Source organism: Triturus cristatus, chromosome 9 (genome assembly GCF_964204655.1).
Source record: "Triturus cristatus chromosome 9, aTriCri1.1, whole genome shotgun sequence".
Classification (NCBI taxonomy): Eukaryota; Metazoa; Chordata; class Amphibia; order Caudata; family Salamandridae; genus Triturus; species Triturus cristatus.
In genome coordinates, this window is record NC_140592.1 from 516,174,307 (window position 1) to 516,186,826 (window position 12,520).

The 12,520-nt window shown below is 43.7% G+C and overlaps 1 protein-coding gene across 1 annotated transcript in view; it reads right to left on the reverse strand.

Moving 5' to 3' along the window:
- Positions 1-1,242: 1,242 nt before the first annotated feature.
- The window catches only part of CCS (copper chaperone for superoxide dismutase), an 884,312-nt gene continuing 873,034 nt past the window's right edge, over positions 1,243-12,520 (reverse strand). The window contains exon 8 of the mRNA XM_085625499.1: positions 1,243-10,035. Within this exon, the coding sequence (XP_085481625.1) occupies positions 9,879-10,035 (157 nt within the window). The 3' untranslated portion in view covers positions 1,243-9,878. The remainder of the gene's footprint in view (positions 10,036-12,520) is intronic.

The window sequence follows — 12,520 nt, forward strand, 5'->3', positions numbered from 1 at the left end:
GGATATTCATAAGGTTCATAACGCTACCTAGGAAGGGCATAATATGACTGGAAATATTGCTCTTCATCGTCATCATCTGAGTCTTCCTCCTGGTATTTCACCTGGAGCTCTGAGGGACTGTGTGCATCCCCCAAAGGCCTGTCATCATCCTACTCTTCCACATCCAGTAAATGGCTACGAAGTAAAGGTGAGACCTTACTTGGAGAGGTCACTTCAGGTCTTAATGCAGTCTTGGTTATGCTGGTAATTTTAATTCTCGTAGACGGTCCAATCGACGACCAACGACATTGTCGATGACGTAAAAGTGTTCTGGGGCATCGGTGGTAAGAATTCCCCCGCTGCCAGCACCGGCATTAACTGTGGTTTTGTTGATGATGTGGTCATCGCCGGTATAAAGGTCGGAGGTGCTATCGTCATTGGTGCTGAAGGTGGCGCTGCTGTCGTCAATGTGTTTTTGTTGACGGCTTAACTGTCAAAGGTGTTCCTGTCGACGGTGACTTCTTCGACAGTGGACCGGCCACAGGCAACTGCGACGTTGACTTTGAGGACTAGATCACCTTGTTCAAAGAGATGGGAGCATTAATCCTGTCCTCCTCAGACCAGCTGGAATTTGGGGATGTGGACTTCTGCAGCCACGGAAGTTGCCTTCCCTCTCTGTCTCTTAATGTCTTAGAAGAAAAGGTACAATAAGCTTTGCACTCCTTTACCTGATGTTAATGGTAGAGGCAATAGAGACAGAGTTTGTGAGGGTCATTCACATGCAGCCTCTTCTTTCCACAGGATTTGCAGTATCTGAAGAGGCCTTTCTTGGAAGACTCTGACATTGTAGATATAGAAAAGTTGGAATATACTGAGCAAAACTGAGCTCCGGAAGTCTGATGTGCGGAAGAAAATCTGAGGGATTCAGCCTCTGTTTGGAGTGTTCTAGATCTGCTCATTGGTTATAGTTCAGATGTCGTGTAGTTCCTATAAACCTATATAGGATCTGCGCGTTTAGACATCATAGACTGTAGGATTGGTGTCCAGGCTGATTCTAGACATCCCTACCGGGTATGTTTGTCTGTATACCAGCTAGCTCATAGTGCCACTAGAAACCCTTCTTATCAAGGAGGGAATAGTTCCTGGAAACTATCGATCATGACAACTCTTCCCATCAGCAATCGTGGAAACAGTACATTACTTTTCGCTCAGTCACTCGTGCTCACTTTGTCTCAGAGAGATACACAGAATAAACGGTGGGGATGTTTTTCAATAAGTATTTATTGAACCAGTGTCATTCTAGTGTAAAATAGGTGTGCTGAAATAACCATAAGACAGAAACAGATATAAATTATTATAAGCACCAACAGAGTAAAAGAATAGTAGATTTCTACCATAGTCCGAAAACAATGAATACAGGCAGGTATTAAAGTAAATGACAATAAAATGCGTACTCCTAAGATGCGACCCTAACTAGATGTACCTAAGTGTACCTAGCATGTATGTAGGTGTGTAGCCAAGAATCCCTCTAGGATAAAGTCAACTCCATTACCTGAAGTGAGAGACTGTGGGACCCCGTCTTGGTCTCGAGATGGACACCCCACGAGGGATGTCAGACCACTGCGAGCTGGAGTGTCTGAATGCAGGAACCTCAGCGCATCGTGTCAGTGTGTCAGCATGGAAGTCCTTTTTCTTCTCTGCCTACCTCAACAAGATATGGTGTTTATATACCCAAAGTGGTACCCGCAGGGGTTCTACCTTGCTGTGTCATTTGGACTTAGAATGACAGAAGGAAAGACCCTTATACATAGTTATTATGAAGGAGATGGTAGTCATGCTGAGTTTCAAAAAATCCTCATGTATAATAGATGAGGCTAGTTTTCAAGGAAAACCCCACGTCCCGTAAGCAGTACAGTAACTAGGTATCAGGTCAGTCCCAAGAACCGTTATGTAGTGTAATGTAGGGGAGAATAAAGGTGAAAGGTTAGGTGAATACCTGAGCCAATATTGGGGTACCTATATGCAACATAATAGAGGTCTGGCCCTTTTTAAAATGATATAGATACGCTATTAAGGTGACCTTGCATTGCCATTATAGCCTATGGTACTATTACATACTGCTGTACTATGGTATTGTTGGACTCCCACTTCGATGACAGGGAATGATTCAAGCATTTGAATCTATGAAAGATCCAATACTGGAGAAACTCAGAGTAATGTGGTTTACTGAATTTTATTGTTCTTGCTCTTTAATTTTAATTCAATTGTGTCATTGTGTTTCTGTTTTTTGGAAATATTCAGGAGGTACAGTCGTAATTATCAAAAACAATTTAATCTGTGTGGCTCTATATGTGCAATCCAAATGACTTCTTATTGGAAAAGTATCCACTGAGAATATCCTCCACGTTGCAGCATGTTGATTTTTCCACAAACTTAGTATCCCATTTGAAGTATTAGATGTTTTATTCCATAAAATATTTGGCTATATTAGATTGAAATTCAGTATTTTGTGAATTGTAGACTTATGTTCACCAATTCAGGCTTTAAACTTTCTTGCAAATGGGTCAACATATGTTTTGGAGCAGAGGCATTTGATCAAATAGATTCCTGATTCTGTCTCACAAGTTGAATGTGCAAATTTGGTCACCTGTTATTGGATGCTGTATTTGGGGTCCATTTATAATAACACTAAAGATGACACAATTCAAGAACTGCAGATGTGTACAGCAAATAGCCACAGGTATCCGATCCTATCTTGATCAGTCAACAACCTCTCTTTGAAAATGGAACAATAATTTGCATATAATCCATGTAATTATGGAATGGCACACCCATTTCTGTAAGTAGTTTATGCAAGGGCTGGAGATCCACATTAAAGTAGTGTGAAAACACATATCCCTTAGACCTCTACACGTTTCCAGAGGAGTAAGAGTGAAAGGATACAAACCTTCAACACCCCTTTGACCTCATGCAGATATACTAGCATACTATGGTCAAGGATGTCGAAGGCTAATGATATGTCAAACAACATTTTCAAAGTGGGCTCTCCCACCTCCGTGAGGGTAAGCATGGTATTCTGCACATTCATTAGCACTGTCTCGGTCTCTCTAATTGGTCTATAATGTGTATGCCACTCTCCCAACCTTTAATGTTGTTGCACATACAAATGCAGATGAATTGTAGCAGCAGTCTGAAATATGAAGGGTACAATGGAAATTGGGCAGTGATTTTTAGGGACCTAAGGATGCATTCCATTTGATTTCAGCAAGGTGTTATCAATATCATTTTTAATTCAGATAGTATCGCCCAGTTTTAAGGGGACAGTTATTGCCAACATGCCTCAACAGACTGATGGACGAGGGTCCCTGGGCTTGTAGCTAGAATCAGACCCTGTACAATCAATCATATTATTTTCACTTATGGAAACTTGTGGAATGAAAATCTAACTTGGGCAAATGCAAGCTGTCTTTCTACTAGTAGTGGTTTTGTACCGGGTTGATGTTTTTAAATCCATTAAATCCATTAATGGTGGCCTGTTTGCTGTTTATGTTAACGCTTGGGACACTTTTTGACAAAATTCAATTTAGTGGGGATTACCACGAGAGGCTGACTGATAAATAATGAGTGCTGGATTACGAAGGGTTTACAGAAGTAAGAAATTAGCAGTGGACTGAAGAGCAGAAAAACATTTAAAAAATACAAGAATTGATGTTGTTACTAAAGACTGGCAAGATGAAAAACATTTAATAATGAATGCCATGAAAAGAAACAAGCTTGCCCATACAGAGGGGCATGGTAGCAGAACAAAAGGCAGGAATAAAGCATAAGAGATGACTGATAGGGGCACGAGAAAAAAACAGAAGAGAAACATGATTAGTTGAGGCGAAAACAACTAAGGCCGAGTGATCTCAAAAAAGGAGAGCGTCCAGATCAGAAATGGATGAAGGCAAAACAAAGGTTCCAGCAGTTCAAGGTTAGAGATCTGATTCATGTGATGAGAGAAAGTAGTAAAGCTGTGCACAAGGATAAGAATATTTTCTGTGGAGCGGGCAGCACAGAAGCCAGGCTAAAACAGGCAGAATACGTAGTAAGGCCACTGATATGAAGTGATTTAAATTTGAACAGAACTCTGTATGATGAGGAAGGGGAATAGTGAAATTGGACAGTATTCTGAAAGCAGCAGAATAGTCCATATTTGGTTCTGTAGGTTGAGAATACACACAGCTTTGAAGGAAGAGGTGGAACACCAGAAGAAGCAGTGATGCTAAACAAAGAGGCCAGAAATGGAAAACGAGTATGGAAGAGAACACACCAGAATATGGAAGAAAGATATTAGAAGAGAGATGCTGTAGATAGAGTTTGAGAGAACTTAGTGGGATAGGCAGTACAAAAGAAGAACATCAATAAATCATGAAGTTTGTGGAGCGCATGGGTACTTGAAGTGTCCAGGCGCTACACAGCTCACTGAATATCTGTACTAAGACATCTCAACTCAAAAGCTCCTTCAAAAAGCCAGGTCTTAAGAAGGCGTTTAAAGGTCTGTTCTTCCTTTACCTCCTGAAGATGCAGAAGGAAGGAGTTCAGGCAGAGGGAGTGAGAAATGAAAACAAGCATTGGCATAGCCAATAGGTCTCGCCTTTGGGACCTTATAAGTGTTTAGTTATCCAGCACTGTATCCTTTGTGCAACATCATCAACTGTTGCATGGCTAAACACTTATAAGGTCCCAAAGATGAGACCTATTGGCTATGCCAGTGCTTGTTTTACTGGAAATTGATTCGGGACAAGAGGAAGGGGTTGTCAAACGGGGGACTGTGCGCCAGCACCATCGAAAGGGGACGGAAGGGGAGATGTTGTAGGTGTTGTGTTGGACAAAGACAGGAGTCATATACCAGAGCACGTGAGTGATACAACGGAGGCAAAGGTAAAAGGAGAAGGGACTGGAAACCAGCAGGCTCTGTCCACCCCTATGCTTTGCTGGTGTACTTTCATCCACAGTGCTAGGAAGTGAAGAAAGACTAGAAAGCTAACAGCTCCAATTTTCAGTGGCAGTGCAGACATTTGGATAAAAAGTGTCAGTGGCCCGCCACTACACCTAACAGAAGATAATCGTTTCCTGGAGAGCGATAGAAATAAACCTTATAATTTATTTCCAGGCGGCCCTTATTATTTCTTGTTCACCAACTTTTATTTTCGTCCAGGCGGCCCTTCTTAATAACACTAGAAATTATTGCAAATAACATTATTTTAATAACCTTACAGCCAGTGTATGAATGTAGGGGGACAGGCATCGGGAACAAACGATGGTGCAATGTGTGTTGTTGCTTCTTGTCGAATTGTCCTTTTCTTCTGTTAGGTGGTGTCCAGTTTAACCAGAAGCCTCTTTATGTCGCATACACAAGGGATGTGTAAATGTGTGTCTCTTACTGCGGCCTGTATTATGTTATCTCGTATTTTAAAATGTGCACTAATATTTATGTGCCAAATATATACATGCTGGTTATGGCTGAAAACAAAAAATGATATGCCTTGATGCTGCCATAGGCGACAATAATTGCATATGGCTCTGATACCCTCACCTACATGAAAAAATACAATTGTAGTGGGAACATCAGACAATGCGTTAAGGAAATGAAATGGTGAAACCATCAAACCCAGTTTATCCATCAACGGTCATCCACATTCCGAAAGTACTATGAGGCCATAGAAATTGTAGTAAAGCGCTATACACATACACAATATATAACAAAAAATGGTACCACAATAATGCATCTGTCCTAAATATTGTGATGTGATGAAATACACGTATCAGGCGACTCTCTGTTCCAGAGTTGCACTGTTTGGAATATTTCTGATGCTGGCCTCTATTATAATTTTGCACCTGTATTGGCTCCGTGTGCGATGAAAAGGAAATGTGAAGAGAAAAGCCTAACATTTTATTTACAACCCTAGTGGCAACAATACGGGTTTCTAATATGATTTTGTCGTATTGTGACATTAGTGCTACATGCTTGTGAAGGCCATTTGCCTCCATTTATATTAGCAACCATGGAAATCTTTCTGAAGCCAGCAGTGCTGCACAGGAGCGTGTGACGTGGGTCGGTGGGGGCGGGCAGGGAGAGTGGCTGTGCCGCCGAACAATGTTGTTTCCAAGGCAATGGCTGGCGCGAGCAGGGCACAGGTGGCATCTATCTTATAGATTTCTGAAACAGATAATATGTGTGCGCCCGCCAGGTCCGAGCAGGCCCAGATGCTGACTTAACAGGAATCCGCGCGGCGCGTGAAAGGTGGATAAGCACATACAAAGCGAGCCTCACAGGAGTTTAGGGCCAGTTCGAGTTCAGCAAATGATGCGTGAGACTAATGCGGGCAGCTCCGGTCACGCCTTTGTCTGGGAGCGCTGTCACGGTAGCCCGCCGCTTACATTTTAAACATAGATCAAATTCCGGCCAAGCTTAGGGAGGTTTAAGCATCTGAGGCAGCAGAGTATGTGAATTTGATCTGAATTGACGTCAGAGCTCTGGGATTGCCCGGGGAGCCACCGAAGCCAGCCCCTGCACGAATCCTTTTAACAATAATGAGCAATCAGTCAGCGAAAGGGCACGCGAAAATGTGGGGCTGACTGAAAGCACGCCGAGGAGACCACAAGCCCGGGTCTTGACCCCGTCAGATGTGTTTTGGTGGGCTTCCTGCAAGTTATTCTTCCCAGCCTTCTGCGTAATTGTGTGCTCGGATGGGAGCGAGTGGCTAACCGTGCCATTAGCTTCAACGCCTTCCGTGCCAAGAAAGTAGGGGGTGGGGGGGGAGTGCGGCCGAGAGCAGGCAGCGTTTACCTTGAGTGAGTGAGCGAGTGCGATAATTGCTAACACATGGCGCCGCTCGCTCCCGCAAGGGAATCGTCAAACATGCCCGCGTTGCCATTCAAAGCAATGCAACGCATTCACGTTTTTGCCTGCAAAACCAGATTGATTTCAAAAGGTATTTTTCCTATGCAGCGCATGCGCGCTACGTAGGCGAGACCTAAACAAGAACCACACTGTTTTTTTGCTCTTACATCTCGGAACTACCGCAACAGAGCACTGGAGTAGTGAAAAGATTGACCCTGAATATACGGTCTAATCCTGTTTCTCAGATAGAAAGGCCCTCTCAGGTAAACGGCCCTGTGTGTCAGCATGAAACAGACTCGCTCTTTAACCCCTTCGACGCTCATGACGGAGCGGTTCCGTCATGAGCGTCGGTTGCGCTGTGCGCATGACGGAACCGCTCCGTCATGGCCCCGCCCGCGCTCAGAACCTTCAGCACCGCGCGGAAATCCGCGCAGTGCTGAAGGGGTTAATGGGAAACTAATGAAGCTCTTTTTGGTGATGCTGGATGTGACTCCTTTTCGGCACGTTCACTAAAAGCCGAGCTGAGGCGTTCTGCACTAACTACAGTCTTCACAGTTAATGAGCCGGCAGGCACCAGAACAGAACATTTGCATAGTCCAGGCAGGACGTGATTAGCACATGAAGTACCATTTTCTGATGCTGCTCAGGTAACAAATACAGAAATCTCTTTGAAGACTTTGATAGGCCATAGCAGACATCCACCACGCTATCGACCTGAGCTCCAAACGCAGTCAACACCGAATCGTGTGGGACACCAAACTCAAGGGGCATTGGTTCTGAGTAATGGGCTACCATCCAGGCTGCTTGACAACGGTCCAATAAGAATGACTGGACCCAGGCCAGAGCAGAACTACAGACACCGATATTACCCAAACGTTGTATTAAGACGGGATGGGACACCAAAGCTGCAGATAGATCGAAAAGCAGCAAAGCAACCTTCTTCTCCTCATCCACTGCCAGCTTAATGATGTCCAAAACCTCCATGAGTGCCAATTCCATACTAAAACCAGGTCTAAAACCCAATAGGGAAAGATGTAGTAAGTGGTGTTGTTCCAAGTACTCAGACAAAAGCCGATTGACCCACTTCTCTGGAAATGTAGAAAAAGCGGGTAATAGCAAAATGGGTCTAAAGTTAGCCAAGACAGACCTGTCAGCAGACAGCTCTGTTAGTAAGGGAATTAGCTTGGCCTTTTTCCAACATCTCGGCAAAGTAGCTGAGTTTAACAAAACATTGAGGGTGGAGTTAATAACAAACAGTTAGCCGCCAAGATCTTGGAAAGGCATAGATCATCAGGTGACCCAGATTTACAAGCTTTTAAAAGCTTGTTCCAAATCTTGCATTGGAATCGGCCTGGACTCATGAAGGGAGCAGACCTAAGGTTGGAAAAAAGTTGCCGGTATTGCACCATGCACATCTGTCTCTAAGGGGCAATCTATTCCCAAGAGTGAATTTATTCACAATTTTAAAAACATCTTTGGATCTACATCTAGAGTCTGCTAATTGCCTCGTAAAGAGGTCAACTTGAGACTTCTTTATAGCTATATGATAGGCCCTCAGTGCACTTTTATAGAGTTCTTTATCCTCTGGTAGATAAGCCTTTCTGCAGCCTTCTCCCATTTTTTTGCACTGCTTGCGCTAGCTCCTAAGCTAATCGGTGAACCAAGAACAAAGGGAAAAGGGAGAGGTAAGTTGTGTGAACAATGGGAAGGAAGAATAGGAGAAAAGAAAGCTGAAAGCAGATACAGGAAGCAGGGAGGTACGAATGAAGCAAGGAGGGAGCAGACAATTGCTGGTGCAACAAAGCAGATACATATTGGGGTTAATGGACAAATAAGGAAGAAAATAATTGTTTGGACACAGTAAGGGCAGAGAAAAGAAAAGATGACATTGCTAAATAAAAAGCTTTTATACAAACCTGCTATGGCCAGTGAGTGTGGAGTGTTAATAGAAGGGGCTGAACCATCAACAGCGAGGGTTGAGGCAGGGTGAGAAGTAACTGCAGGATAGAAGTAACCAATATCAGTAGCTTGTATAAAAGGAAACGTGGCTTTAGAGTCACCAGAGTTAAGGGAAAGTGGTGCAGAAAGTGAGAATATTAGAACAGTAGGTGAAAATATAGTGGCAGACAAGTGTTGTGGTGCTGCAGAAAAGTGTAGCTAGAAGAAAATGATTGGATTTAGGAATGAATCAGAGAGAGGGAGGTTAAATAAAAATTAAGATCCAGACTCAGAGTCTGGAAAGGCAGTCTTACACAGAAAAGTAGGCATCAGGATTCAAGGAATGACATTCAGCCAGATGTCAGAGTACTGACACCCGGTAGCACACCCTCAGCTGAATATTTAAAATAAAGGAAAACTAAAGCTCCCAGAAAAATGAGGGGGCTACTCATCTAATTATACACAAAGTACCACTTACGAACCTTGTGATTAGAAACATTGTGTTAATAAGTGCTTGTTTGGTGGTTGAAAGGACATCAGAGAACACGGAGGTTGCAAAATGTTAAATTGTTCCTTGACTCTGACATCCAAGTAAGACTAGAGTTCTGGTCTCCCCCGAAATTGCATCTGAATAAATCAAATAGAGCCACTTACAGCTGTTATTAAAATCTATCTAATTAAATCCAGTGCTCTGTCAATTATTGTGAAGGGCACAGGGAGAAATTGGAGCTGACCCAGTGATTCTATACTTTAGCATGCCATGTCTGTTGTCAAAATAATCAAAAATAATTATAGTACACAATAGGCACTGCCTAAATGAAAGCACTACCACGATCATGTGTGCTGGAATATATAGGGGACAATTGGAAGTAGCAACAGCCAAAGATTTCACAATATTCTTCGAATTACTGTTCCTCGGCATGGACAAATCAAACCTTGGAATCCATGGTTTTAGCTGCAATAGCCAAATCTCTTGATTATGGAATCATTCCATGGTTTATTATCTTCTGCAGTTTCTGCTTCACATTGTGTATGTCACCATAACATGGCTTGTATTCCCATCTGCGTGGTGCCGCTACAGGTTAGCCAAAGGTTGGGGAAGCAGCAGTCTTTGTCCCGAGCTAGCTCTGGTTCGTTCACGTTCATCCCAAAGTGTCACCCCATCACATGTGCAGATCTTCTTGGGGTTCTGGAAGAGGCTGGCCGAGCACGCAATGATACCACCTGCCAATCTGAAAGAGAAGAAGTAACATTGGTGTATCTGTACTCCGTATTCCTTCATGTCCCTTTCTTTACAATCAATAGTGGAGCAGGGTTGGGCTACAAGTCTACTATTGATAACATACCCTGCTGTCTCAAAGTGTTACTTGGACAGTTTTCGTACTTAGATGTAGCAGTTATGAAAGTGTCTAGAATGAACTTGGGAGTGATGCATAGATGTCTGTAAATTCAAATAAAATGCCCCCCCCCCCTTTATTTTACAGTCTGATACTTGCAAAAAACCTCTTTGGCAACTGCCTAAACTATAGAGGTATAATGAAAAGACACACGTATAAGTCTTCAAATCGGAATTATCACGTTTGTACTATGAAGTGTACCTGACTAATGCAACTAATGCTAAAGCTTTTTTTTCAAAGTTGCATGTAGAACCAACATTGTCAGCGCAAAAGGTGCGACTATAAATGTGGTAATGTATGGCAAAGTAAAGTTTCAAATTTAGACAGCATCACTGGGCAAATAGTTAGGCTTGGCTGAGCTTGCAAAAGATGGCCAGCCTCACTCTGAAGCGTGAGGTGGTTTGTGCTGCAATACGAAACACAGCTATGGACATCTTTTGGGGGGACGTAAAATGAAGATAGAAAACTAAAGCGGGTATCAGGTCTTCCTTTTTAGGAGTAATAGAGGCTAATACTTTAAATATATCTTGCTACGGCCGTCTTTGCCTTTCATAGTGCTGTGTTAGGAGTTAATGTTGCCCAATTTGATGCCAATGAGTGTATCGAACCCTGGAGGATGACAGATAGCTGTGCTTGGAATTGACATGCTTACGTGTAGAATACAATGGACATCTGAAATAATGCTTGATTCATTGACCCATCTGAATCGCAGAGAAAGAGTGAAGACCAAGGAGACCCTTTGCTGAGTAATATCTTTCCATGTTTCATCATCGCCTACAACAGAAGGGGGAAGAGGAACAGCCCTCTAACAAAGCATCTGAAGGATGAGTGGAGTAGCAGCATAAGCAGGCGATGCAGGAAGGGATGGATAGTTAGACCTGAAACAGAGAGGGGGCCAGCCATGCTTGAGGGAAGGAGACTTGCTATCTGAACACAGGATGGCCTTCTCAGGCCAAAGTCTAGGGTTTCTTTGTTTTCTAATGGCCCATGCACCTTAATGGGAGTGGAGACTACTGACCATGTGTAATGTCTCCTAATTTTTCTCCAACATTTTAAAACCATTTGTTTACATTCTTAAGTTGACAGATAACGGAACTCGTGAATTTCGTAAGCCTGGTAGCAGTCCAATATCTTTTATAGGTACTCTAAGGGCCTTATCACAAGTTTGGCGGTCCTCCTGTCAGCCCGCCAAGTCTGTATTAATCATAAAAGGAGACACAGTTCCAAAAAGGAGAGAAATAAAAGAAGACTCAAAAAAGCATGAGAAGGGAGGGCTTTATAAGACCCATGTGTTGGAAGGGGAAGCAGAGTTTAATTTCTCTTGTTGCCCTCACACACCCCGAAAGGTGTCATGCTTCATCATCGGGCGTTTTGCTCCTCGTCGGGCCGGCGCTGCAATGCCCTACGGGTCCCCCGAAGGGTCACTTTAGCGGAGATCTTTTAGGAGAAAACGCCGTTTGGTGCATGTGGGTGTGTGGTTTGGGTCCTAAAAAAAGGGTAGTGGTGCAGTCATGTATGTGACGTGATAAATTGAAAATGTCTAAGGGTTGCTTGAAAAATATTGTTTAATAAAGACAAAGGAATGGCACCCTTGACACACTAAAAAACCAGTAGGTTAGGTGTTACCCTAATGGGGTTAATGTCCCATCAGATAACAAAAATGTGGTCAATGTGGTCGACATGTTTCGCGCCCCTGTGGTCCAAACGGATCCGTGGCGCTACCTCAGGACCAACTATGAAGTGCAGTAAGTGTAAAAGTGATCTGGAGGATAATACCCACAGTATATATCCGGGCGTCCAGGGACTCAATGGCCCTGCTATCTGTTATGTCAGATTGAGAGTCGCTCCTGGATATGAGCCTAAATATGAGGAGAAAGTTGCTCCAAAGACTAGGGGACGAGCGTTCACACCTTCTTGTGAGTTTAGCTCCGGTGTGGCCTCTGACGAACCTACCCCAACCGTCCTTCTATCTGGAATGGGCCTGTCCCCTGAATTACGAGTATAATCCATTGGTGCTGCGGCGGTCTCACGGCGGCGGCTGTGTAAGGTTCATAGGACATCCTTCACAGCAAACCGCCACCGTGATAGCACCTGCAGCACGTTCCTGCAAGGTGTGGCATACATGCCACACCACGCAGGAACAGGGTGCAATTCCCCTGCATGCACCCCCAGGCCCAGATCTGCCCGGGGGCCCTGCTAGGGACCCCTTAGTTGCCTCCCTGCCACCCTTTTCATGGCGGGCTCACCACCTTGAAATGGGCGGTGGAAATCCAACTGTTAATATGCTTGCCAGTGCTGGCATCGGCATGCCAAGCATATT